Below are 16263 nucleotides of genomic sequence, written 5' to 3'. Positions count from 1 at the left end.
GTAAGAAAGCAGGAATAAAATCTCAGGACCTGATAAAAGCAGTGAGTCTAACAGGTGACTCATAAGAGCTGGGGCTTAGAAAGGAATCAAATTATCTTCAGGGTAAGAGTGAACCAGTAGTAAACAGAGAAAAGGGAGAAGGAAGTGAATCCGTCCCTGAGAGGATGAACCATGGGCCAGTCCTAGGTATCTGTCAGATATAAACGCAAATTTTGTTTGGAGGAAGATATCTTCATACTAGGCCTCAGGGAAGCCCCACATATAATTATGTAAGACAGTGAGCAGCACATAGTCAAAGATAACCAGGTATATAAGGAAAGAGGTGCTACTTGTAAGACCCAGCGCACACACACACACACACACACACGACAGGAGATACAGATAAATACAGATTTACGATACTGAAATTATCACAGGTAATAAAGCAGCTATACTCACTATACTTAAGAAACAAAAGACAAATCTCAAAATATCTTTAACATATATGTAAAAAGCAAGAGATTACAAACACACCCCTTCCCATTCACTTCTTTGTCCCCAAAGCATTTTGTCTTCAGGCACTATTGCACATTTTTCCATGTTTGATCATCAATGTATCGTAAGCCCAGTACACTGACCAGCAGGATACAGGGAGGCCTTCTCCTTCAAGCGGTTTCCTCTGTCGGGAAAGATGTTGGCCTCATCTAGACCCACCTGACCACTGTGCCTCTTTTCCCTCAATCAGAGAGGTTGGGATGCCTCTCACATTTCTTATTTCCTTACTGTGTGCTTTTGCTTCTTTTAGTAAAATCCTTGCCGATGATAAAATTTTTTTATAGCAATGCAAGAGATATGATCCAACCCTCCAGCAATTTTGCTGGGGCAGCCACAAAATGAGAAAAGTAATCAAGAGGCAAGCTTCAAATATGAGAAAAGTTAGTGATAGGTAACTGTGGACACACACAGAATGTTAAAACAGGATCAGCAACAATTTTATGTTAAAAGTTGTCTGGTTTCTTCTAGTTTAGTTAAAAAACGATGACTTTCCCAGGAAAGGCCTGGCTCCCAAAACAGACCCGTTTGGCTCGTTGTCACCTGAAAGTCAGCAAATAACAGCACCCATTACGTTGTCTGACATCTTTTAGATTTTGTGTGACTGACACCCTCCAGAACGCAAATAGTCTGCTCTTGTATATTACAACAAGTGTGCTCCATTAGGAGACTCAACCTGGAAACAACACAAATGGGAGTGGTCCCCTACGCCCGATGTGTAAACAAACAATCGGGAAAAGGGAAACCAGGTTTATTAAGCAAAAACCCACGTTCCTGTGTCATAAACTGGGTGGCTGGGCCTCACTCAAGCAAGCCAGAGACAACTCTCTAATGCTCTCTGGCACAGTGTTATATTCCCGGCTCAACCCTCAGTTATCTTGTTTTCTTTTTCCCCTAAAGCCACAGGTTATAGGTAACTCCCTTGGTACATACGCCTGTTCCCTGGAAGACTTCTAACAGCAAAGGAATGCAATCACCTTTTAAAACAAAATACGAGGTTTCCCCTTTTATTTTACTTATAGCTGGTGAGTCTTCTCAGTCTACCCCAGCCCTCCTCCCCCACCTCCCCGCCCAAGGTTACATGAAAATGCCATCAGAAAAATAAAGAGAAGGCTTGAGGCATGCTGCTTAGAGACCTAAATGGGGCTAAAATTAGCAGCTGCCTCCTCCTCTGTGCAAGAGCTGGCAGCAGCTGGAGTGTGACAATACCCAGAGGAGAACCGAGGGGAGCAGAGGCGCTGTGGGCATGCTGTTCGTCTGGCACCGGGCGACAAAGGCTTCGAGGCTTGGGTCAGCCGGATGCTGGGCAGCGAGCTCCAAGTGGAGGATAAGCCTGCTCCTCTCTCAGGAAGCTTCAATCTGCCAGCCTGACAGGGGGTGATATATACTTCCAGACTAGCTGTTTCTATCTGCTGCTTTTGGCGTAATCAATGTGATGGGTCAGAGATGGACACATGAGGAAAAGATGAATATTAAGGCAGGTGGTAACTGAAAGTTCGGCTCTGCTTAAAAATCAGCCACTTAATGCATCCCTGGACGGTCACTGTGGGTTTCTGCTTCTGTTCCCCCATCTTCGCTGACCACATCACCACACTTTAAACTGGCCTGGGTCGCCCATAAAAGATGAGGGCTCCCCAGAAATGAGAAGGTCAGCTTTCCTCGCTCCTCACCTTCACTGGGCCCTCACTGAGCCTCTGGCTCAGAATACCCTGCTCTGGCTGATTACATTCAACCTGTGACCTTGTTGTGGTGGCATGCGACTGTTCCCACCCTCATTTCACACTGTTGGGATGCCTGTCCTATGGCACAGGCCCAGAAAGCAAAGTCTAGCTCAGGTGTGGACTTCAACACGCAGAAAGGGTGTTTTTGACCTTCCAGCTCTGGGCTCCTGTCTGAACTGCGTTTCTGAGAGGAGGAAAGACGTCATTGCCAGCCCACCTCAGCGCCTCATCTCACCATCCGAGCTTCCCCATCACACAACCTGTATGCGTCTCCTAGGGCTACCATAGCAAAGCATTACAAGATGAAGGGCTTAAAACACCAGAAAGTTATTGCCTCACAGTCTGAAGGCCAGAAGTCTGGAGTCAAGGTGTTGGCAGGGCCATGTTCCTTCCCTCTGAAGCCTCTACGGGAGGTACCTGCTTTGCCACCAGCAGCTTCCGGTGGCCCCAGGCATTCCAGTGCAGCATTACTCCAATTTCTGTCACCTTCTCCCTGTGGCTTCAAGTCATCTTCCCTCTGTGCCCATCTGTCTGTGCGCCCAAATTTCCTCCTTTTATAAGGACACCAGTCATTGGGGTTCGGGCCCACCCTAATGACCGCATTTCACCTTGATTCCCTCTGTAAAGGCCCTGATTCCAAATAAGGTCACATCCTGAGATAATGGGGTTAGGACATTAGTATGTGCGGGGAGAGCACAATTCGACCCATAACACCCCGTTGGTCATGCTTTACTCTCTTCGTAGGTTCCCTTGCAAAGGATTACTCCACAGCAGCAGGTAAGGTGAACAGGGCGGAGCTGGTAGGCTGCAAGAATCCCAAGTCAGGGCAGAGACAAATGGTCTGGATGGCGCCAGTGCTGGGCCACACAAAGCTCTGAGCCCTGAACAATCCTGGGTGGTACCAAGCAGGTGCTCACAAAACAGGATTCGTTTCTTTCTGTCTTTATTTCAAGACCATGGAAAGTTTTTCTCCGTGGTTTTTCTTCTCATTTACTGACTATTCACTGAAATGCTTGACAGCCTTAATCACACTCAGGAGAGGTGACCACAGCGTGAATAAAACTCCTGGGGCGAGGAAACATTTCCCTGGATTCCACTCTCTGATCTGTACTACAAAGGAAAGGACCACAACCAGCCCGCGCTGCTGCCTCCTGCGTTTCCAGCACCATGCGGCGTAATACTCTGTGACTGTGAGCCTTCAGCCCTTACAGCAGCCGTCCCGAGAACATCTTGTCCCTCTGGTGATTCAGCCAGCATGCCCAAACAAAACAATCTTCTTCTTCCACTGCTGTCTTGGTCTGAGTAAGAAACAAGGCTTGTGTGTAAGCGAATGCAATGTCTGAGGAAGCCTAAAAGAGGGAAAACCAATACCTCGAGTGCTGATTTGTCAGGTGAGCAAGGGTCCTTCACCAGCTGAGCAGGCTCTGAATAAAAACAGTTGCCGGGGTGCAGACTAGCCCAGTGGTCAATCCAGCTAGCAGCTGTGGGCTGGCCCACAAGCCCCAGAACCTGGGAGGTCTGATTCCTGTCACCACCCCAACCCCTACCGATAAGTACCAGGAACAGAAAAATAAACCAGGTACCTTAGACTTTGTCACCAACAGTGACACCCAGAGATGTTTGCGGTGAAAACTGATTGCTTGTCATGATTTAGGTCTCACAGAACAGAGAGGGCAGAACAGTATAATGTAAAGGATATGGGATTTGGAGTTTAATAGGCCTGTGATCTCACCTGGTTCCACTTCTGATTAGCTGTGTGACTACGAACAAGCTTCCTAACCTCTCTGGCCTCAGGGCTGTTAGTAATGCTGAGATCAGATCTGCCTGAACTGTGTTGCAGCGCTGCTGAGAAGATCAACTGAACTAGTGAATTAGAAGTTCTTATCTATTACAATAACTATTGCATTGTTCTGTACACCTGAAGCTAACAATAAAAAAATTTTTTAAAAAGTTCTTAAAACAACAAAGAGTTAAAATAGTAACAATGGATGCTACTCAGAGGTATGAAATTATATTTAGTCAGAGGACTCAGGAAAATCTGTATGCCATAGACATCTATGCAAAGCCAAACAAGGGAATACTTGACTACTAGCTGGCGCTCGGGCCCCACATCCTATGCAGAACTCCACATGGCCAGGCTGGGCGTCAGGGAAGCTTCTTTAAGTTAGATCAGGCTGAATGTCCCAATGTCCCAGATTTTAACAATGTGGCTCATACACACGCACACACACTTATACACATGCAAGAGTGTTTATTTCACTACCCCCCCCTCGTACTCTCTCCTCCTCTCGTATCATGTGAACAAGCCTGGACAAATCTGCTAACGAATAAGAAATCAACATAGAACAGACCTGACTTACACAATTCATCCCAGCCAAGGCCCTAGAAATGTGAGAACCCAGCTAAGATCAGCAAATCCAGCCATGGCTGACCCACAGGTGTATGCATGAGGCTGTCCCAGACCAGCCAGACCCCAACCGACACAGAGACTCACGAGCTACACAATGCTTGTTCTTCTCAGCCATTAACTCTCGTGGGGAGTTGTTATGCCGCCGTGGCTAACTGATACGTGCCAACCCCAACCCCTGTCCAGACCAGATCAACACTTCTTTCCTTTTGGGCTAGAATAAAGAGATGAGGGGGGACACAAAACAGAGTGAGGTTCTTTCCCCTACAGAGCAGTGGTCTTCAGGCTGGGCTATGCGTACCACTAGGGTTATAGCAGGACTTTCCGAAGTATATAAACAGCATTGATAACTTCAGAGGAATTCATTTCTAAGTCCTCAACTTCCATATACGAGGTCGGACAAATAAGTTCGTGAACTCATCCTAGAAAAAGTGCTACATACCTCATTGCTGAATATCACTACAGTCACCTTCAAAGTACTCCCCTTGGGAAGCTATGCACTGACGCCACCCTTCAAAGCAATTTTGGAACTCTTTTTCTGAAATGGCCACCAGAGCGGTCGACCTTTGATGTCCTGAATGTCATCAAAATGTTTTCCTTTTCAATATTTCCTTTATCTTTGGGTAAAGAAAGAAGTCACTCGGGACAAGATCAGGTGAGTAGGGAGGGTTTTTCAATACAGTTATCTGTTCACTGGCTAAAAACTCCCTCACAGACAGTGTTGTGTGAGCTGGTGCATTGCTATGATGCAAGAGCCATGAATTGTTGGTGAAAAGTTCAGGTCATCTAACTTTCTCACGCAGCCTTTTCAGCACTTCCAAATAGTAAACTTGGTGAACCATTTGTCCAGTTGGTACAAATTCATAATGAATAATCCCTCTGATATCAATAAAGTTTAGCAATATCGTTGCAACAAGTTCGCAAACTTAATTTTCTGACCCCATATATATTTTTAAACAAACAAGTTACCCACAAAAAGCTATACACTTAGAAGTCAGAATAGTGATTACTCTTACGGGCAGATAGTAATTGATAAGGGTCATAAGAAGGGGCCTCTAGGTGCTGGTTATACATGGGTTCGCTGAAAAAAAGTCTTATATGTGCTCTTCTGTGCTATATTATATGTCAATAAAAAGCTTTAAAATAGGGGGGCCAAAGGGCCAGTCGAGTGGCTCAGTTGGTTAAGAGCTCGCTCAAGAGTTTGTGCTCTGAGCAACAGCGGCTCAATTCCCAGCCTGAGCTGAGTTGCCGCTGAGCTGCCAACAGGTGGCAGGATGGCTCAGCTAAAAAAAAAAAAGGGGGGGGGCAAAATCAAGGCACAATTAGATAATTCCTTTAATCAAATAACCATAAGCCCCTTATCCATCCATCTCAAGAGAAAAGTATTTCCAATAAAATTTTATTTTTTGTGTTAATAATTAGCTATCAAATGGTATCATCTTTGTGCTATGTACTACTAGTAATTGTAATGGTAACTCAATCCAGGAAAAAATGTTTACATTTCTAGCTTCATAGTAATAGAAAAACAAATAAAATAAACAAAATCAACAATGCTGCAGAGAAGTGTGATAGCTGAAAGGAAAAAACTTTTAGACAAGACAAAATTCTGGGGGAAAATGATACAGAAATACGTGATCAAGGAAACGTTCCTGTGAAAGATCTTGCTCATACATAGTTTTGAAAGGATAATGGTGTATGTACATCAAATCACTAAGTTATTTATAATTTATATTATTTAAAGGTTTCAGTTTTATTTTTAAATGTCAATATAATATGGCAAAAATTAGATCTTTTATAATTATTTCAATTTAGAATTGAAGAATTAGATGTCTATTTTAAAAAGCATAACAGAGTACATAATTTTTCATAGTTACAAAAGAAAGAAAAGCACAAAAGCTAAAAAATAAAAAAATGTCATACAAAAAATGATTCAGTACAAAAGAATCTCTTCAAATACCTTCCCTTAAGAACCTGTCATGGTTGTATATTCCACCTACATTAGTCAGGATGATTTTCATTACAAGTGACAGAAACTCAACCAAACTGGATTGTCAGTAAGTGAAGGCTCTGAGATTTTACCCTACTTGCAAGCAACAAATTAGCCTGTTAGTTTCATGGATACTGGAAGAAGACACGAGACTGTTGGGTCAGAGACAAAGGACTTTCTTACAGCAATAACAGTAGTCAGAGCATTTGTATCATTTCCCTGAGCCTCAGATCCCACAGCGCAATGTGAAGAGAGCCAGGTGATATCTGTACATGCAGTGGGTTACGTTAGAGGAGATAAACCCCAGCTTAGGGAATACAAGTACTTTACAATGGGCAGTACGCCTATCTGAACTTTGCCTCCAGAAAGAGATCTTTTTTATACTGGACAGTAAACAAATACCTTTTACTTTGGAGGAAGATACTATTTTCATCTTCCAAATATGTCTTCCATATAAATATTCTTGGAAAGACAGTTTGAAGCAAAGGCAGTCAGTGTACTCCCCCCCAAAAAAAAAAACCTGCAGAAACACAAGACAGCCCTGGAGAACTGTCTCCCAACACGAACTGATGAAGTGAGTAAAAAACAAAACAAACAAAAAAACTCCTGTAATGGAAAAGCACACAGATATACGTTGGCTTCAAGAACTCAGAGCTTAAAAATATGTGGTAGTGGGTTGTCTCAAAAAATACCCATCCAAAATGTAGCTCTGCTTTCCTCAGAGTTGGCTTCCCTCTCTACATAGCTCTCCGCCGGTGGTGGCGAGAGGACTGCCAGCACATCCAGCCCAATATTCTGACACCTCTGCAACAACAGAAGAATAGTTCTAACTCCTTCCTAATAGTTCTAACAAAAACTGTGGAACTGCATCACGTGAGGAGATGGACCACACGGACTAGCCAATCCCGGTCACATACAGGGTGGATCCCACCAGAATGACACAGATTCAGAATCAGGTAGGAGAGGTTTCTTCCCCAAGAATGGGGGACAAATGCCGAGCAAGCAAAACTGCATGTTTCTCTTATACTACTCTCTACATACCCCTAAGATAACAAGTCTCACATTTCTTCTGTGAAATGTAAGTACCACTTCTTTTTACAGGTAGGTTCTCATTTTAATAAGGCTGGTGGCATATCCAAAGTGCTATTTTTATAATCAAATGTCTTGAGAAAGGAGCTATCGCAGTGGTGCCACAGAAGGGATATTTTGTGTAACAGCAAATGTTGCCTTATTGTGCTATGGTCGGCTAAATAATGGCTCCTCCAAAGATGGCCATGTCCGAATCCCTGGAAGCCACGCAAGTCGGCTTACGTGGCAAAAGGGACTTTGCAGGTGTGATAAGAGTTAAGGATCCTGAAATGGGAAGATTATCCTGGATTACCCCTGTGGGCCTGATGTAATCACAAGGGTCCTTATTGACGACACACAGGAGTCAGATAGCAGGTGATGTATGACAGGAGAAGAGGGACAGAGAGAAAGAGATTTAAAGATGCTGTGCTGCTGGCTTTCAAGAGGAAGAAGGTAAGCCTTGAGCTGAGGGATGTGCCTGGCCTCTGGACACTGAAAAAGGCAAAAAAAACCCAGATCTTCCCTTAGAACCCCCAGAAGGAACCAACAAGACTGGTTTCAGACTTCAGGCCTCCAGAACAGTAAGAGATAAATTTGTGTTCCTTTAAGTCATCAAGTTTGTAATAATCTGTTACAGCAGCCATAGGAAACGAATACAGGGGGCAACAGAAAGCAGGTGGTCAGCAGTGCTCAGTGCGCTAGTAAGCAGAAACAAAACACAATGATGGGTCCTGGTACACGAAAGAATTAACCCCCAAAGCTGAGACACCTGATCGTGACGACTCGGGCTAGATTTTCCTTCTGTTACAACAATGTTACTGTATTTCATATTAAATTGTCTTAATTTTTAACACTTTTTAAAAATGTTCACTAGTGACTTGAGGAGATGGTCCGGTAAAAGGGGGCTCCTGGCTCCTAGCGCATCCGATAAACATTTCACACTGCCCAGATGCTCCCCCTTTTTTTTTTTTTTTAGCTGAGCCATCCTGCTACCTGTTGGCAGCTCAGCGGCTGCTCAGCTCGGGCTGGACTCGAACTGCTGTTGCTCAGAGCTCAAGCTCTTGAGCGAGCTCTTAACCAACTGAGCCACTCGGCCGGCCCCCCAGATGCTCCCCTTTAATACTCAGCTGGCATGCACTGGCACGGCAGGTGCTAAACTATTTCTGCACCCATTGGTAGAAAGTATAGTCATAGCTGTGATAAGAAGTCACATAAATGAATAATATCAATTCAGGATGTGTGTTCACTTCAAAGGCCACACAATGCACTGCAACCCCAAGTGACTTCCCGGTTTGGACCTGAGAGTACAGACTTGGGGGTCTCACTGCAGATATACTTTTATTATATATACTGAATATTCACCACCTGGTGAGCAGCTTTATTATGCATACAGGTTTTTGTTTGTTTGTTTATTTTTTTAGCTAAGCCATCCTGCCACCTGTTGGCTCAGCTCAGGCTGGGAATCGAACCACTAGTTGCTCAGAGCTTGCACTCTTGAGCGAGCTCTTAACTAACTAAGCCACTCAGCCGGCCCTAATACAGTTTAGTTAGAGAAAAAAGGGGACTTACTTACATTGTAAAAAATATTTTGGTTTGATTTTAATTTCTATCACCATATTTATAATATACTTTTCCCAGTTTTATTGAGATATAATTGACATGCAACATTGTATTAGTTTAAGTTGTACACCATAATGATTTGCTTGTAATATATTTCTGAATATCACCCTGAACATATATGATTGGGGGCAGGTAGGCTGGGAGCCAATGAGAGGTAGAGGCTGCAAATATTATATGCTAATAAATCAGTAAAAATCAGAATTATTTTATTTATATTTGGGTTAACTGTATCTAAGCTATATTAGTCTTTACTTGACAGTCTGTTCAAAGACACTTTAAAATGTTCCCCTATACCATGAAACTCATTTTAAATGAATTCATGAAAGTTCCTAGTTAACAGGAAAAAGTTTCACACAACCTCACAGAAAGTAGGATTTATTTAAATGCACTATGAGTCAAACTCCTTCCTACATACTTTAGAAATTCTCTCAGGTGTAACATCGCCCCAGGAGCACTGCTGGATAAGAACTTCCACTCACTGTTTCTCACATCCTATGTCTGCTGACTTGGCCTGAAATACTTTTAGGAAAACTGATGCCCAAGACATCTGGGTGACCACGTAGCATAGAGTAAAGAAAAAAACTGACACTTCTGAAAGTCTTGAAATTCCGATTCCAAGAATGGCCATAAAGGGACCAATGTGTAACCATGGATGAATTGCTTATCCTGTATCTATGTATCAGCTTCACCAACGAAACAATGGGTGGGAAACTCCTGCTCCTCAGGCTTTTCTAGAACTTGCAGAAGATCCAGTGAGGCAGAAGCAGAATCAATCAGAGCCGTGAAAACTCTACTTAAAGGGAAGGGCTAGTGAAGACGGTGAAGCAAAGTTATCACCAAGGAAGGCCCCTGAGAGGTTGACACCTGCCCTACTGTCTTCTCTCATCAAAAATGAAATTTTAGTACCAAGAATTTAACAAAATGTGAAGGAATGCGTTTCTATTTAACCACAGCCTTCCAGAATTTCTAGTGCAATGCCCTAGTTCAGCTTTACATAAAATGGGCCTGTCCGGAGCCATTTGAGTTAGGAGATGAATAAACTGCATGGACAGGCCAGTAATCAGGGAGAAAATATACTTTCTCCTTTGTCAGCTAGAAATAGCAAGTAAATATAGGGAGTGTAAAGGCTCTGACACATGCGTGCGTGTGTGTGCGTGTGAGTGTGAATGTGTGTGTACGAGTGTGTGTATGTGTGCGTGTGTGTGTGTGTGTGTGTGTGTGTGTGTGTGTGTAATGGGAAGTCAGGCAGGAGAATGTCTGATGGCCGCCATGTTTCTACCAAGTTCCCATCACCACTAATCCTTAGATGCAGAATCCAGTGCCAGCCTCCTGGGAAACGATTAGGTCTCCTCCTTACAAAGCCCAGGCCTTCTGGTGACAGAAGTAAAAGGACTTTTCAGAAGGAACACCACCCTGCACCCAAACAGACATAAAGCTCTTAGTCTCCTCAAGGTCAGATAAATACCCAATGGACAGATAAATGCCCACTGTACACCCATCCCCATTGTCTGCCTTTTCTTCCCAATCTCCCACAGCTAAGAGCACTGCCAGGATACTGAACAGGCTGGTTTTACAGATTTGCAGTTATAACAGTGATATTTTTGAGTTACAGAACAGTCATTGCTTGCTCAAAAAATTAACTTACACTTCAATGTCGAAGCTTTAAGGCAGACACAAGAAAGTGCCATCCATCAACAAGTGCTTTTGGGAGCCAAAGAGTTATATAAGAAGCACGCTGTGTTTGCCTCTGCAAAGCATGACACAGCAAGGTGCCTCCTGGAGCAGGCTTGGGGACCAAATCCCCAGCCACATTCTTCTCAGATCCCTGGACCCAGCTAGGTTCTTTCTACACACACACACACACACACACACACCCTAAACATTCACATTCCTCAAGCTGCTTGAAGTAAAGTTCAGTAGTAAAGGTTTGGGGATTTATTTTGAAGGCAGATATGAGATTCTTTATTCTCCACTGCATTCATTGAACATTACCTCTCCAACCTCTGCAGCAGAGGTAACATCCGTTAAAAATGGTTTGTGTGCCATGCATGCCAGAGCCCTAGAGGGCCGCTGAGCATTTCCATCCCTTGGCTGGCGTTGTCTACTCTTCTGGGCAGCAGGAGGGCTGTGTGCACAGCAGAAAAGCAAGGCTCTGGCTTTACAGCCTCATATCGCCAACCCCATAGAAACCAGGACAGAGATTTTTACATAAGCTACTAAAATAAGCTTTGTAGCTTAAAGCAAACAAATCCATGTCTAAATTCAGTGAACTGGAGACAGAAAGATACTGACCGTACGACAATTCCTCCGGACTAATCATAATATACTTCTAGGGACAATCAGTGATGCTGGGAAAGGCTCTCTGAGAATTAGTGGGGCTGTATCTTCTATCTCCTCAATAATCCTACACTCCAGACCCCTGTATGCCCTCTTCCCACTCTTCCAGGACGCACTGAGGTGAGATTTGTTAGGGCACACAGCTCATCCCTACCACTGCAGCAGGTCCATCCCATCAGGGCACAGAGGGACAATGTGGCTAGCCCAGGGAAGAGTCACCTTCCCATTAAACCTGGAAATCTGGAGACTGAGCTTAAATGCTCTCCATCCCCTACAGACAGGCTTCCCCACCCACTTCAGCACATTTTCCTCAGTGTGTAGAGGTGGGTCTTGGAACAACAGGTCCTGCTCATGTGGCTGAAGGGACACAGGCAGCATATGTTCAACTTCTGCTCATTCAGCAGCAGGTACACGTGCAGGTCAACAACCCCTTATCTGAAACCTTTGGGGCCAGAGGCCTTTCAGAATTCAGATTGATTTAAAAATTTTACAAAGCTAATATAACATCCCGGCAGAGTCTGAGGAAGCATGCTATAAACTCATTAATACTTTTTTTGTACCGAAACATGAATATTCATACTAATTTTCTATTGGGTCAATCAAATTAGTTATGAAAAAAAATATCCAGAGTTCTCAAGGATGGGGGAATTTGGCACCATCTGGTTCACTTTCCTCCAAGAGATATCGAAACTCAGTTACTCAGGGGCAAAGACCCACAGCAGAGACCAGACAAATGGGGCAAGTGCCACAGCCCCAGTAGACATTCCCTGACTCAGGAGGCCATGGGACAGACCAGCTGAGATGGGGCCAGGCTGATCTGAAGAATCTCTGACACAGAATATGCCTTCGAAGCTGCACTTCCCTGGCCTCAATACCCAGCGAGAAGCAATTCCACAGAGCCCTCCATATGCAGAGAATCAGTCCCCAGGACTCCAGGGAGGACACAACACATATACAATCACAGACCATAGTAAGACCTACACAGCAGCAGCAGACCAGATGTTTCAGAGCCCTGACCCTACGTGACTGATGTCAGCTCCACGGGGTATGGGGCAAACCACGTTTTGATCTTTCTGCCCTTGAGAAGCAGAAGGAAGGTCTTACAGCTGCTGTCTTTCTCTCAGCGCCTTTAAATACCAGCATCCCCAGGTTCTACCTTCTCGCTCTGTGCGTGCTCCCTGGCTAACTGTATCCACTCCCATGGCGTCACCTACTACCGCCATGCCCTGACTCCCACATCTCAGGCATTTAGTCCCACCCTCCTACCCACTCCCACTTACATTTTTAGCTGCCTCTTGGGCCCCTCCAGCTGGTTTCCTTGTATACCCTTTCCCACTGTACCACAGCCTCCTAACACCTGCGTGCTTTCCCCACCTCCCTGCTTTGCACTTAGGTCGGTCACGTGACTGGCTCTGACCAATGGGATGTAAGCAGAAACGCCGTGTGTCACTTCTGGAGGGGGTATTTAGCACCTGTGTTCCATCCCCGTCTCTATCCCCCCCGAGCTGGCAGGACAAGGTGGTTGGAGACTCAAAACAGAAACACTCTCAGTCCTGGAGTCATTGCTTAGAAAAAGCCACTGGCCCCGCAATGAACTGTGAGATGGATAAACTTCTAGGGGGAAACATTACTGAGAGTTTGGAATTATCTGACATAGCAGCAGCAAGTGTTACTTACCTCATTCACCTGCCTTCTCCACCTGGCAAGTTCCTACTTATTGGGCTCAAAATTCCAATTTAAAAGCCACTTCTGTGAAGTCCAACTTCCGCGGGAAGGTCGGCTATTCCATCCTGCGACCTCTACCAGTTTACTCATGGATCAGGCACAGCAATTGCTTGAATCTATTGACACATTTCTGTTTGCATGTCTGGGTCCCACATTTGTGTGTGTTTCCTCTTCTATCCTTGTTGCCTCAGTGCCTTCGAGTAGTAACCACCCCACATGTTAGATTTACTGAAACAAAGATCAGAGCCTTCTCGCTCGTGAGACGAGCAAACCTGAAGTCAGCGTTTCCCCCCAGCACTCTCGGTATTGTGCTGGGTATTGTGGTAGGAGGCTAGGTAAGTAAGACACTGTCACCAACCTTTAAAAGTGCTTTTCTCTTTAGATCCTCAGCACCCCTTTATCTCCCATCTTTATTAAAGGACAGCCTCCACTTAGAAAGTACAGGGTCTTTTCAGGAACTATCAGCTAAGCCATTTCTCAGAAAGCAAGATCAAAGAGGGGTATAATAGTGACAAGATGAAAGAAGAAAGGGGCTCTCACTCTTGGCCCCTTTGAGTCTGGCTCACCCAAGCGGGCCAGTTTACATTCATGACCTGGCATTCTGGGATCACACAGCTGTGTCGGGATTATTTCTGGTGTGAAAACAACTGCAGTGAAAGCACCGCTGGGGACCCAGATGTGGAGATGACAGCCTAGTGTGCAGTCACGTCATTACCACTTGGTAAAACTTCCCAAACCAAAGCACAAAACCCTGCCACTGGTCAGGGAACCTTAGCATAGGTTCCTTACATAGGGAACAGGCTAGAGCAGGGGTCGGCAAACCGCAGCTCGTAAGCCACATGCAGCTCTTTGGGTACGTTCCGTCTCAAAAGTTTGCCGACCCCTGGAAGAGCCAATCCTGTCCCTCACAACAATTTAAAAATTATTCGAGAGCCATAAATATATTTTTACATAATCATCATTATGTGAATAATATCCTTTAAAATTTTTATCAATGAAACTATGATAGTTTTATTTTCGTTTTCAATTTTACTTCACAGCCACATGTACGTACCCAAAGAGCTGTATGTGGCTCACAAGCCACTGATTGCTGACCCCTGGCGGCTCTTCCATCTCAAAAGTTTGCCAACCCCTGGGCTAGAGTAGTGTGTATTATAAGTGTTCCCTTTCTCCCAATTGTCTTAAGGGTGTGATGTAACTCTTAGTTCCAGCCTCAGGGAAATGGGGACCTTAAATAAATGACGATCAATTATTAATGCAATAATTCCCACAGACTAGCATTTTACCTGCTGCAGGTGTGGTTTTGCTGTTGACATTCAGATGAGCCATTCATGTACATTAAACATAAGGTCGGCTACTAGTGCTGGCGTCCCAGAGTTCAGACAAAAACATCCCCAACAAAGAGCTGTGGCGAACCTGCAGCCATGCCCACAGCTGCAGAGGAGCACAATGGGGCTTCTAGGCATCATCTTAGTGGGACTTTCAGAACCGCAAATGTTAGGCTTTGCAGTAAACTGAAGGCTGGGATCTATAGACAGCAGGGAGGTCAGAAAAAAGGAAAGAACTGGAGAGCTAGGTTAGCAGAAAGGTAGAGTCTGGGAGAGTTGGGATAACACATTTTGATGTTAAGTGTCACGTGTCATAGATAAGAGGGACATCAAAATAGGGGACACTTAAAGTCACAACTAAACAGAGAACTGTTCCTGTTACAGGTCATATACCGTGAATAAAACAATGACTGCTCCCCCACCCCAATCCCAGTCAAGATACCAAGGGCACAGGTGAAAAACAAGAAATTGGCTGAAAACTGCATTCCCTGGCAACTTACCTTGTATGAAGATCCTATTCCAGTAGATTTTCCCAACCTGATTGCCCCCGAGGAACACCAGGTTGGACAGGATCAGCATGGAGGTGGAGCAAGACGCTAGGGCAGCGTGGAGTCGGCGGCGAGCTCGTGGGGAGAGGAACTGGACCTAGAGGGGAAAGGCAAGAAGGCGTCTCATCGCGAGGGCGAAAAATGAGGCTGGGAGGTCATCCAGCCTTCCTCGGTCCCCAGTCCAGGATGCCTACCCCTCCCCCCACCCCACCCCCGACCCAGAGCCTGAAGTAGGTTGTTACTTCAACAAGTCTCAAAAACTGCTATGCCTGCAACACGCTTCTTTTGGTCTAAGGAAAGAAGCGACGTACCTCCACGTTGTTACTTCCTACGACCAATTTGGGCTTCCCTTGGACATGTGTAACAGAAGTACTGGAGCTAGTTAAGGTTTGGCTGAGACGTCTCCACCCATTTTCTGCATGGGAATCTATAGGTACAAGAACTTTCTACACTGCTTTCCATGATAACAAGCATAATTCCATGGAATGGGCTCAAGATCAGCGAGCTCTTCTGGGCCAGCTTACTTGACCCTGGGAAGCCAGCCCATCACGCTGGCCCACTATTAGGAGGGACCCCGTTAAGAGGGTGCAGGAGAATCAGTACAAGCTGACTCCACTCTTGGAATCAGAGATCAGGGTACACGCCCCACTGATGGTGAGCCTGCAGCAGCATCCGAGAAGGGAGGCTTATCACAGCACGTGAAACGGGCAGGAGCTGAGGAGATGTTTTCCAGCACGGATAATAAAGAACTCTGCTCATCCATCCGAGGTCTTCACTGCGCTCTCTCCGCCCCTTTTAGTATCTTCTCGAGGATTTCATAAAGTCAACAAAGCTTTTATTTCTCAGCTTTGACTGTTCTGGTGGCCCTTCTGACTGAGGTCACAGTGCTGTGTCTGGAGTGTGTGAGCCCTCTGGGGCTGTGCATGCAGAACGAGAACCAGGTACAGCGCAACAGCCAGACACACGGGGCCCCCGGGTTTCTGACAAATAC

At 45.1% G+C, this 16263-nt stretch overlaps 1 protein-coding gene across 4 annotated transcripts in view; it reads right to left on the bottom strand.

The window, feature by feature from the left end:
• Nucleotides 1-16263, bottom strand: part of HHAT (hedgehog acyltransferase) — a 259836-nt gene that overhangs the window by 34535 nt on the left and 209038 nt on the right. For 3 of the 4 annotated variants that reach the window (XM_019667729.1, XM_019667727.1, XM_019667728.1), the window contains one exon: nt 15225-15369. In XM_019667729.1, the coding sequence (XP_019523274.1) occupies nt 15225-15369 (145 nt within the window). Of the gene's footprint in view, nt 1-15224; nt 15370-16263 lie in introns of those variants that run through there. The other variant, XM_019667730.1, reaches the window with a different exon arrangement.

Source organism: Hipposideros armiger, unplaced genomic scaffold (assembly GCF_001890085.2).
Source record: "Hipposideros armiger isolate ML-2016 unplaced genomic scaffold, ASM189008v1 scaffold_503, whole genome shotgun sequence".
Classification (NCBI taxonomy): Eukaryota; Metazoa; Chordata; class Mammalia; order Chiroptera; family Hipposideridae; genus Hipposideros; species Hipposideros armiger.
This window is presented reverse-complemented; position numbering and strand designations above follow the sequence as displayed.